This window comes from Nestor notabilis, unplaced genomic scaffold, assembly GCF_000696875.1.
Source record: "Nestor notabilis isolate BGI_N333 unplaced genomic scaffold, ASM69687v1 scaffold8922, whole genome shotgun sequence".
Lineage (NCBI taxonomy): Eukaryota > Metazoa > Chordata > Aves > Psittaciformes > Psittacidae > Nestor > Nestor notabilis.
The window spans coordinates 25,316-37,739 of record NW_009917939.1 but is presented as its reverse complement, the minus strand read 5'-3'; the positions used below and the strand labels follow the sequence as shown (position 1 = coordinate 37,739).

General features: G+C 42.6%; 1 protein-coding gene across 1 annotated transcript in view; it reads left to right on the top strand.

The window, feature by feature from the left end:
- Positions 1 to 12,424, top strand: part of PPP2R5A (protein phosphatase 2, regulatory subunit B', alpha) — a 42,719-nt gene that overhangs the window by 26,630 nt on the left and 3,665 nt on the right. The window contains exons 4-9 of the mRNA XM_010009477.1: positions 702 to 794; positions 3,263 to 3,393; positions 3,501 to 3,560; positions 4,789 to 4,897; positions 7,326 to 7,379; positions 11,733 to 11,783. Of these exons, the coding sequence (XP_010007779.1) occupies positions 702 to 794; positions 3,263 to 3,393; positions 3,501 to 3,560; positions 4,789 to 4,897; positions 7,326 to 7,379; positions 11,733 to 11,783 (498 nt within the window). The remainder of the gene's footprint in view (positions 1 to 701; positions 795 to 3,262; positions 3,394 to 3,500; positions 3,561 to 4,788; positions 4,898 to 7,325; positions 7,380 to 11,732; positions 11,784 to 12,424) is intronic.

Sequence of the window (12,424 nt, the reverse complement as noted above, 5' to 3'; positions counted from 1 at the left end):
TGGCTTCTTCTTGCCTCTCTCTGCTACCTCAGGCTCTCACTAGTGCTCTCTCCTGTCTCTTTTTCCATCTGTGGGCATTGTGGGTTCATAGCAGATGGGGACTTGAGCTCAACAAACACACTACAAAATAGAAAGGGTTGAAGATAAATGTGCAGAGGGTCTTGTTGTTTGATTTAGGATATAGAAACGTAATGTTGAGCCAAACTCTTCAGTTTCTCTGTATTCATTCAGCTTTTTAATTACTTTTAATTTTTGGAGTTTTCAGCTGTAACTTAATTTCAGGAACACTTAGCAAATTTTTCTTATGTGTTCAAGGAATTACGTGGTGTTAGAACATTTAATTTTACCCTCAGGGCTGTAAAGTTATTTCTACAAAATAAATCCGTAATATAGAAGGAAATGTGAATTTATGGAATATGAAATAACTATGGAATAGTTAAACTTGCTTTTTGTCTAATAGTGATATTTTCAGTGAATTGTTTACTAAACTTTGACTCTTCTGGGAATTGGTGTTCTTGATACTTACTGTAACTGTTTCGGTGAATTCCATCAGAGGTTGTGATTAGACAGTGATGTGTCAGGCTTCGGTTTCATGCTTTTTTCAGCATGTGAACAGCCCCACTGACACTGTGGTGGTGGGCCTGAGATCTGCGTTACCGTGCACTTAACTAACTTGAGAATCTTCATTTTGGTGTTTGTAGTTGGTGTATGAATTCTTCCTGAGGTTTTTGGAGAGCCCGGATTTTCAGCCCAGCATTGCAAAGCGGTATATTGACCAGAAGTTTGTACAGCAGGTAAGTAGAGAGGTTTTCTCACCCCCAGATTTACAGATCACCTCTCTAGCTTAACTTACCAGGTGGACTGCACAGACAAGGAGAATATTAGAATCATAGAATGGTTTGGGTGGGAAAGGACGTTAAGATCATCCAGTTCCAACCCCCTGCCATGGGCAGGGACACCTTCCACTAGAGCAGGTTGCTCCAAGCCCCTGTGTCCAACCTGGCCTTGAACACTGCCAGGGATGGGGCAGCCACAGCTTCTCTGGGCACCCTGTGCCAGCGCCTCAGCACCCTCACAGGGAAGAGCTTCTGCCTTAGCTCTAACCTGAACTTCCCCTGGTTCAGTTTGAACCCATCAGCCCTTGTCCTGTCGCTCCAGTCCCTGATGCAGAGTCCCTCTGCAGCATCCTTGTAGCCCCCTTCAGACACTGGCAGCTGCTCTGAGGTCTCCACGCAGCTTCTCTTCTCCAGGCTGAACAGCCCCAATGTTCTCAGCCTGTCTCCATACGGGAGGTGCTGCAGCCCCTGCTCATCCTCGTGGCCTCCTCTGGACTTGCTCCAGCAGCTCCATGTCCTTCTTATGCTGAGGACACCAGCACTGCACACAGTGCTGCAAGTGGAGCTGACACAGGGTTAAATTTGAGTTGTTCCAACAGTGGTTTCTGCCAAACACCACATAAACAGCACATTGTACCACACAGGCGAGATGTAATTACTGACTTCAGAAACACTTTGTCTTCAGTTATCAACCTTAGTGCTTTGCAGTGCAAGGTAGTTTTAAGCTGTAAACACAGGTTGTGTTCTTAAAGATTTGTAACTTGCAGTCAAATCAACAATGTGCTGATTGAATTTTTATAGTGCTTTTATCTTTGTTTTTGCATAGATTTATCATGGGAAAACTTGCAGCAACCTTTTTTTCTTGCAAAAACTTCATGTACTTCTTGGACATGAAATGTGTTCCAACATCTGCTAACTCGTGACTAGATAGTGTCATTCTCTTTACTATTGTTCGTTAACCAGAGAAGGAAAATTTTCCTGAACACAGGAAAATTGTGCTTTACCTTGCAAAGTAATTACGAGCTAGAAAGTGAAGTGAGATTTCATATTAAATACAACTTCTCAGGGAATTGGGCTGTAGAAATACCATAACAATTTTTGTCCAAGGTTACTCAGTGGGGATTTTCTTCTACCATGTCAAAATAGTTGTTTAAGGAAAAGCACAGTATCTGCAGAGTGAGTGCTGGCAGGCCAGCACAGCAATGAAGAGTAAAAACATAGGTGGACAATTTCCCTGCCCACCTTCAGTGGCTGCATTTAATTTTCACTTACTTGGTTTTACTGGTTTTGTTTAGAGGTGTTTCCTTCTCTATTTTCTTCAACTTTCCCACAAAGCTTAGGCCTGAAGCTGCTGATGAACTTTTGACTGTGGGTATCCAATATTGACCCTGTTGCAGTGTTTCAGTTCCTGACTTTTCACTTGATCTTTCTGTACAGTACAAGACAGAGGATGCAATGAAGTGATATATGTGTGTGTGTGTGTGTGTATATATATATGTATGTATATATTGGGGGGAAGAAGTGGAGTAGTGACCTTGAGAAATTCCTCCTAAATATGAAAATGAGCCTGAACAAAGTTCCTGAACAGCCGTTTCCAGTCCCTGCTGCTGCTTGCTGTAGGCATACCTAAGCCCACAGACCTGGACTGAGCAGAGGCTGAGGACTGCTTGAGATAAGTTACTAATCTGTGTAGTGCAGGTAGTGTTTCTGAACACGCTTTTACTTGGACCTGCAGGGGAAATAAAATCACTGCAATAATGGGCTCTAGTGGGATGGGAATGTCTTTTGATGTCTTCAAGTGAGTATGGTCTTTCCTTGGCAAACTTTCTCCAAGAAAAAAACGGGTGGAAAATCTTCCTAGCTACTTACTGCATTTAGTTTGTATTAGCAGGAATTGGTTAATAATTTGGTATCTTATGCTTCTTTTATGAACACTCCCCCCCCCCCCAATTAAATTATTAATTGTGACATTTCTTGTATGGGAATGCTTTTGCTTAACCTTCAAGATTGTAAGTAGTTTTGAGATGAGCAGTACAGGATTTTGATTAAGAAATTGTAACTGACACAGACTCAGTTCACTTTGATTTCTTTAAGACCAAGTGTAAACCACTTACCCTAAGGTTTGATAAACTCAATTTTCATTTTTGAGAGTATAACAGTTGTTGGAATTGCTTTGTCTGTTGTATACAGACAAATTATACAACATGAAGGGAATGAAGCTGTTGGTTTCTTTATTCTTTTTAATAAGCAGCTTTATTAAAAATCTAATTTTGAAGACATAATATTGACCTAAAAATGATTTAAGGTTAAAATGATTGGGGTTCTTCTAATGCCAACTTGTAAATGAAAGTTAATACTTGAATTGGTTATAACATAACAAAATTGAAGTCCTTCAGAAGTAATACATTTCAATTTCATTTTTCAAGTTGTTGGAGCTCTTTGATAGTGAAGACCCACGAGAACGTGATTTCCTAAAGACAGTTCTTCATAGAATCTATGGGAAGTTCCTTGGTTTAAGAGCATTCATCAGGAAGCAGATCAACAACATTTTCCTCAGGTATGCTCTGTGTGCGTGTGTGACCAGGTTGAGGAATATTTTATCTTGCCTTTATGGTTTCTTTGGGATCTCTGATCCTCTATTTTGATGTCTTTTTTTGGTAACAGGTTTATCTATGAAACAGAGCACTTCAATGGTGTTGCTGAACTTCTTGAGATACTAGGAAGGTAAGTTTGATCTGACAGATACAAAATGTTGTGGGTGTTTGCTTCTGTTTGCTTGCTTTGGGAATGGAGGGGAAGCAAAATACTACAGTAACGAGTGATGAAGTGCAGTCACTGATCTAATACTGTCTGGGTCACCATGTGAATATCAAATGAAGGTAGAGAGTATAAATTATTCTGTTTAGGTGCAAGTTTTACAGATGACTGACAAAATATTTCTCAAGGCTCCTTGTTTGTCAGGAATATCTACTCTTCCTTGTCTTGTATAGAATCATAGAATAGTTAGGGTTGGAAAGGACCTTAAGATCATCCACTTCCAACTCCCCTTGTTCTTGGATTCCAAAACTGAATGTTAACTTTTGCCCTTGTGCTGAATGAAATGCTTTACTCTTCAGCAGCCTGGTTTTCTTCAAATTCTATTCAGAAAAGCCTTGTGAGTGCTGGGAGGGGGGTGGGTGGGTTGAGTTTTGACATTATTTCACTAATACAATTTTTCACTTTGAAGGTTTTTATGGTAATATTTTACTCTGTCTCCAAAACTGTCACACACATTTTACAGTAGAAAACTTTATAAATATTACTGGTCCAACTGAAAATCCAACCATTGTGAAACTACTGTGGAACAAATAGTCACGAAAACCAAATGAAAGGAATGCCATTGTTTTCTCAGAGTTAGCTAGAATGTAGGGAGAAGAGAAACCCCAACCTCTTTCAGAAGGACTTTTGTCTGTTCTACAACTGATACAAGATTACTGAATCAGTGAGAACTTTTAAATGTTGTTTTTGGAGGGGAGGGTTGTTCAGCAGCCTCAAACTGCACTGTTAAAAGTTCCTTTGGAACATATGCCACAATGTCTCTTTCTCTGCAAGTGGCTTGTGGTTGTGGGTGGAATGGATCAGCTTCCTCCTGCATCTGTCTGAGCTTTACAGTTAGACAGCAAGACTTACTGTGGATGGTTTTACTTAGTCAAGGTCGCAGTCAAAATGCTTCAGCTCATCTAAAGAGTATTATTTGACTCCTGCTGTGGTTCTTGAGTATTCCTACCAAAAGTCTAAACTCTCATGATAGCTTTAAAGGTTATGCATATGTAGAGCTGTTTCATGGCTTCAAAATAACCAGGTTTAGAAATGGAATCAGAAATGGGGTGTCTCTCGAAGTTACATAAATTCTTGACTTGCTGGGAAAAATAGATTTTCATAAAAAATAAACCCTGCTTATTCCTGTTTTCAGTATTATCAATGGCTTTGCACTGCCACTGAAAGCAGAACACAAACAGTTCCTTATGAAAGTTCTGATTCCCATGCATACTGCAAAGGGATTAGCTTTGTTTCATGCACAGGTAAGCGTTTGCCTATTTTTAAGAGTTGGTGGGGGTTTTTTGTATTTGCATTTGAAACTAAGGAAATCTAAAGCAGGATGTGTTGTTCTGTCAATATTCCAAAATACTTGCAAATTCAGGCACTCTTAAAATAAATAATCTTACAGATCTTATGTCTAAATGTTAATTTTGAGATAATATTTAGCATATATTAAAAGTGAAAGAATGTAACAGTCAAAGTCATGTCAACTGAAGTGAGAAGCTTTCTTGCTTGCTAGTCTTGTCACACTTTAAGCTTCATTTAATCCCAGGACCCTGTGCTGTTATCACTTCCTTTATGTAACCTAAATGCTGTGCATAAAGGAACTTTGAGGATGGCCAGGTACATACTTCGGAAGTGCTTTTGTATTGCTAAAACCATACCAGTGCCAGGGAGGGGAGGGGAATGCTGGATATACATGGCAGGAATGTCTCTGGATTAATCCAGCTAGAAATTACGTAGATCCTGACACACTGTCAGAGTGCTGCAGTTCATTTGACTTCCATGCTTACACTTTGCACAGACATACAGCTTTTTATTTGAGGAATAATGTGTGTCCTTTCCAGACATATGGCACTTGAGTATTGAATCCATTTGATGCAGACTTGCAATTCTGCTGTGGCTAATTAAAAACTTGCTTTGTTAACTTAGCCACTAATACAGCTCCTTACAGACTAACGATATAAGGAAATGAGTTCCTAAATAAAGCAAAGTCATTATGACTGTAGAGTTACAAACAGGATTGAGTCAGAGCTCAAGTTAATTCCTGATTCTCCTATGAAGTTTTAAGTTAATTAAATCACTTGTCTTTGTGGCTTATTGCTGTGCAATAGGCTGCTCTATGGAATGAGTCACTGATATGGAAGGGACCAGTGGCTTGCCAAAGGTCCTCTCACTGGCAGGTCAGTACAGCAGACTGGCCTCTTTCCTGTGCTATGTTTGACATCACGTATGTTCATCACTACCTGAGAGAGCCCTATTAATTCAGCTGTACTGTGGACCCCAAAGTAGCATTTATCTTGCTGACCAGGCTACTCCCCCCTCCCTTCATAAAGCACTGTTGCCACATGCAGTTTCAGCATTGGGTGTTCTTGTTGTGTATTATCCTGGAGGTGGAGACCAGCATCACATCAGCTTTGCAGTCGGGGTGGTCTGGTTGCTTTGTACAGTACAGGTTTAGCCTATTCTTAAAAGTTAAAGCCTTAAAGTTGAATTAAGCTTGAGTCTTTGTGTCTGTGAATGGAGCATTACCACACAACATATGTAATGGGATTTTATGAGATTAAGGTGTGACATTAATTATTTGTTGAAGCTACGTGTATACATCCTTAGCCTAAAGGTAACAGAAATAAATTAGACCTGTTGTAATTACAGAATTGTAATTACCAGCTTTGGGATAACAGATTAAAAAAAAGAGAGAAAGGTGATGCTTGAATTCCAGCATCCTAAGTATTGAAATGTAAGTGTAGCACATGTCCATAATCTTCATCTTTGCTTTGTATTGCGAGATGAAAAAACCTGTGACTTCTTAAAATCAGTCTTAATGAAATCTGGCATTGTAACTACTTTAGTAATAGGAGTTCTGTATGGTTTCTGTGCTGGGCAGAGGTATGGTTGTTTAGTTAGTTGACTATGTGCTGAGTAACTGAACAACAAGTAATTAGGTAACATAAAATATCACACTTCGGCCTATGATGACTTTCCTGGGCAGGACTCACTAAGGCTGGGGGAAAATGTGCTGGGGACTTGATGACATTTGGCTTCCCCTGCTTCAGACACTCTTCATGGGTGTCTGTTGCTGGCCATTGCTCGGGACAGGCTGCTCAGCTGCCTCATCTCTTGTGGCCACGCAACACCTTCAAATGCTTTTGCCTGTAATCTCACTGCTGAATGTTGTGTGCTGGACATGTCTAGTACTTGAGCAATGTGTGCTCAGACAAACCTGTTACAAAACTTTCTTTTTTGACTGAAAATTCCACCTTTTTTACCTCTGTATAGATATTTGAAATTGCAGTTTTGTAATGTTAATACAGGAAATGTATCTTACTATGTATATTTAACATAATATGTTGAGGGGAAGTCTGTCTGGGTGCTGGATTTGAGTTAGGGAAATACCTGTCAAGCTTACAAGTAATTTTCTTCCAGGCTGGGGGGAGGAGGGGAAAAATAAAGGAAGGTTTTTGGTATGCAGGAAGCTTTAGTAGGGTAGAGCACGCCTGTGTATCTTGCTGCTTTAATTGCTGTTCTGTTTAGTTTGGAAGAACTCAAAATGACTGCATGGTGGGGTTTGGGTTGGGTCCCCTCTTGCCCTGATCTGAAGTGCTTCCATTGTAAGTTGTGATACTTGTTATACTGCAATGTCTAAACAGTGTCTGTTTAAACTAAATAAGCATCTGCCTTCCATTCTAGCTCGCCTATTGTGTTGTACAGTTCCTGGAAAAAGATACAACTTTAACAGAGCCTGTAAGTGTGTTTCTTCAGTTGGATGGTTTTCTATTTTTAATTTCAACTAAATATTGCCGTGTAAGTTGCTGGAGTTGTAGAGCAGCACTGTCTGTGCTGCCTTCATGAGCCAGAGGCATTTGGGGGGGTATTTTTAAATCTAGAACAGTGTTTGAAAGGGCAGTTACCTCTTAACCCGTGACCAAGATAGGGCACAAATGTAACTTGAAGTTCAAACCATCGGTATCATGCAAATCACCTCATATGAGAAAGCCTCTAACAACTGTCTTCCCTCTTGGTAACAAGTAGAATCCCACTATTTTTGGTGCTGGTGGCTTGTGCCTAGCTCCTGCATAAAGCTGAAATAGTTTAGGGAATAAACAGTCCCAAAATAAAAGTCGGAAAGAATAACACCACTTTATTTAGGCAGGAAGGGCTCTGAATTTCTGAATGTTCCTGTTCTGTCCCTTCAGTTCCTGGGGCACCTCTCAGCAGCTGTACAGGTGCTTCAGGCTCCTGCCAGGCTGAATCTCTGTGATGCGCAGTGACAGCTCAGCTCAGAGGGGTTTGCAGCACTTCTTTGTGCTGGGGCTTTGGCAATGCCTGTGAAGAAGAGCACAGGCTCGGGGCAGTGCAGCAGCTCACGGGGACACAGGCTGATGTCAGACCAGCCAGAACAGAACTGGGTTTAGTTGGGCACTTGGAAATCTTTCCATTAGGGGTATGTTGATGTTTAAATCCTTTCAGTTGATATTTAAATCCCTTTTTGTAACAGGAAAATGAAAAGTTATGCAAAATCTAAATTCTTCTGTAAAGGAAAAGAAAAGATGAGCAGTTTAGTGGGAACAGTGTGGATCTCCACTGGGATTGCAGTGGAAGCTTGTTTTCTGCACAGCCATTTAACCATAGTTTGGGTTGGAAAGGACATCAAAGCTCCTCCAGCTCCAACCCCTGCCACGGGCAGGGACACCTCACACTAGAGCAGGTTGCTCCAAGCCCCTGTGTCCAACCTGGCCTTGAACACTGCCAGGGATGGGGCAGCCACAGCTTCTGTGGGCACCCTGTGCCAGCGCCTCAGCACCCTCACAGGGGAGAGCTTCTGCCTTAGATCTAATGTAAATCCACCCTCTTTCAGATTAAAGTGGTTTCCCCTTTTCCTGTCCTTACATCCATTAAGTATTGCTGTTCCTCATCAGAAAAGTTACTCTGTGGGTGGTGGAAGGTGGCTGACCCAACTGTAAATGTGCCTTGTCTCCTTGAAGCACTTTCTTTCCCCCTGCACTGCAGTGTTGCCAGCTATACTGGTCAATAAGCTTATTTTGTTGGATAGGGCAAGAAAGGAATTGTGTGAGCCTTATTCCTTAAGCCAAGTGATAAAACCACCCAAGCATCTTGAGAGCTGACGTGAGCAGAAAATGGGTAGTATTACGTGGAGACCTGTGAGACTGAATGAACTGATCTGAATTCACAGAGCTGTGATGCAGGATCCAGGCCCAAGCTTTGACAGTGAAGAAGGCAGGGCTTTGGAAATAGGAGTGCCATGGTGCAATCCTGGGGCTCCATCTGGATGATGTAGCTGGTTCTGGCTGCCTCTTGGTCAGTAAAGGTAAATTCAGAACAGGGAAGGTTAACTCGCTGCAGAGTCACTGCCTGTGCTTGCTTTGGTCATTACCGTGAGCACACAGCAAAACTGGCTTTATAAAGGAATAAAAGTTGGTAAGATAAGGCAGAGCTCTGAAACTTTCTGAAATGCTTGAAAAGTCAATGTTGTATCTTGGGGCAACTGATGAGATAGCATCTGAAATTTTTCTTTGGCTTTAGGTCAAGTAATATTTTAAGAACCCCCTCAGCAGGCTGCCTCCACAAGTACCTTCCTGGTATTTTTCTGGCAGGGAGTGTCACTCTGGGTCAATTTAGAGGACATTCAGTGCAAGCTCTTGTAGCTATGGCAGGCTGCCTTAGGTCAGTCCTGATGTTTGCAGAGAAGCAAACTCCTTTTCCTTGACAAGAAGAGTTACCTAACCCTGCTCAGTGCAGTGGCCTTTACAATGAAGAAATCAGGCTAACCATGGGGTTCTTGTATGTAAGGTTTCTAGGCAGTGCCTGCTGGTGTAAGTCACTTCATGAGCTCAGGAAAGAATATTAAACTTATGAGTTTTGTGTAGTACGAGCAGCAAGATCTCAGCTCTGCATTCATGTCGAATGTTCCTTTGAATACAATCTTCGAACATAAATGAGCATATATAAGCTTTTCAGTAGGAAGGCATAGTCAAGCTGGAAGCTGATACTCTCTCTGAGGAGCAAGGAGTAAGTACCTTGTTGAGGTCTGCCCTCTTATACTCTGATCATGTCATTCCTTTATCAAGTTGAGAATATGAGTCTCTGTAGCAAAGTATATTCAACACTCTTACCATAAAATAAGTGCTGGAAACTGGACTCTTCCAGCTATCTCAGTTGTATGCTTTGAAGAGCAGTAAATTCATGTCCCAATTGGGGGTGTTTGGGTTCTCGCAGCCTTTCTTTGGCAAATGTGCTTGTCTGAAATTTTTTGGCTTGCTTTCATTGTAAGGGGGAAGGTGTTGGCAGAGTGAGCTATGATACCTGTAAATGTTGGGGTCTGTGCTTGAAAAACACAAAATCTCAATAGTGCATCACAGAGTCATTCTGTTTCCAGCCGACCAACAGTGTAATGGCCCTAGATTTAAAGTGTATTTACACAGACTCCTTCAGATCATGAATCCAGAGAAGCAAATGTGATTCATTTCTAGAAGTGAAGGATTGCCCCATAAGGTAATGGCAGTGAAACGGGGGAGCTCCACATTTCTCCTCCCCTTCTCAGACAAAGGCAAAGCTCTCGCCCATGGCAGCTGATTGCTCCTGCATCTGGCACTGGCGTTGGCCCTGCAGCTGCCCGCACCATTCAGCCAGTGGGTAGAACTGCCTGGTCCAGGCTCGTCTCTGGAAAGCCACTTGTGTAGCAGAGAGCTGTGAGCAGAGCAGCCAGCTGGGGAGATCAACATGGCAAAAAACAAATCAGGCTGGTTTGGGTTGAAGGGACCTTAAAGCTCATCCAGCTCCAACCCCTGCCACAGGCAGGGACACCGTACACTAGAGCAGTTTGCTCCAAGCCCCTGTGTCCAACCTGGCCTTGAACACTGCCAGGGATGGGGCAGCCACAGCTTCTCTGGGCACCCTGTGCCAGCGCCTCAGCACCCTCCCAGGGAAGAGCTTCTGCCTTAGATCTAACCTGAACTTCCCCTGGTTCAGTTTGAACCCATCACCCCTTGTCCTGTCGCTCCAGTCCCTGATGCAGAGTCCCTCTGCAGCATCCTTGTAGCCCCCTTCAGACACTGGGAGCTGCTCTGAGGTCTCCACGCAGCTTCTCTTCTCCAGGCTGAACAGCCCCAATGTTCTCAGCCTGTCTCCATATGGGAGCTGCTCCAGCACTCTAATAGCTGAGGAAGTTTTCCGGCTGGTTTGATCAGTTAGGTGCTGTGTCACAGAAAGAGAGGTCTTTGCCTCCAGTGAATGTTTCTAAGGCTCTGAGAATGTTTCTGCTTCTGAAACATAGAGTTACAGGCTGCTTTTTTTAGCCAGCATTAATTTTGTCATTTAGATGCCACGTCAGATGTTTGTTTCTAGGAGACAGGCCCCCAGCCTCTGTTTGTTGTGCCCCCCCCCGCTCCTCCTGGGGCTGTGCTTTCTAATTAAGCTTCCCAAAGGTTTTTTTCCAGTCCTGTGTAAGATCATTTCCAACACAGAAACACAGAAAATCTGTTATTTTCTGTGTAAATTCACATCTTTTCTTTTTAGTTTTCAGTCCTTAATATTTCACATTCCAGAAGAGCGGAGGAAGCGGTGGAGAGCAGTGGCTCCCCTGCAGTGCAGTCAGCATATACCGCTTGTGCTCGGGCTTCAGCCTTGATGCCAAGACAGGGGTTCCCCAAAGCACAGACAAGTGAAGGCAAAAGATATTATGGGAAATCCAGGTACAGGAGAGTTAAATTCATGGGGGTTTATCCAGTGTTACCAGGATCCTACCAATGTGTACAGTCATAGAACCACAGAGGTTCTAACGGGAGGTGCTCCAGCCTAAGGGGATGGGAGCCAAGCGTGACCAGATAATCAAAGACCTGTGAAATGATAAGGGTCTGAATTACTCTGATAACCTAAACCAGATGAATACTAAATGGGACAGCACAGTATATGATTTCAGTGGAGCTGCATTTAGCTGTATTTGGTTTTCATTCAACCTCTGGGTAAGGAAAAGAGGAAAAACAAACTAGTTTGGGGTGCTTTTTTGTTTTGTTCAGATCTTCTCAAATATGTAATAGAAACTTGTTCTGCTGTAACTTGTTTGTGTTTTTAATACAGGTAATCAGAGGACTGCTCAAATTTTGGCCAAAAACGTGCAGTCAGAAAGAGGTTGGTTTTGTCTCTTGTTTCTGGTGGTGTGGTGCCTGCTGTGTTGTGCAGGGTAGCGGGGCAGGGGCAGGCACCTCTGCTCTGCTTTCCAGGGGACCCTGCACCAATCTTGCACTTCCTGGAGCTTCTCGAGGTGCTTTGTCAGTTTGTCTGCCTGTTCTTGCTGTGGTGTTACCGTGTTAAACCACGTTAGAAGTTGTACTCCAACAAAGATACCCCATAGAGAAACTATTTTGAGGTGAGATGTCTCTTGTGAGGTACAGACCAGGTTGGAGGTAGTCACTTGCAACCTGACACTGATGTAGCACTTGAGATACCAAGTGTCTGGTGAAGAATGCGTATGTTCTTCTTCCATAGTACAAAAATAAATGGTGTTGGAAGTTCATCTTTTCTGCTTTCTTCTATGCAGTCAAAATGAGTTTGAAGATCAGGAGTTTGATTTATGCCACTAGATCCCACCCCCTGACAGCTCTTTAAGAGCAGGGTCCCTTTATGCCGTTGTCCCTCTTCCTGTGAGTGTTCATAGTCTCCTGTGCCACCCACCCTGGTGCTGGTTGTAATTTAAACCTGGAATTAACTATTTCTCACTTCATAAGCCCCTTTGGAGAGCTCTGGTGACAGAAATCCCTGCAGTCATGCTC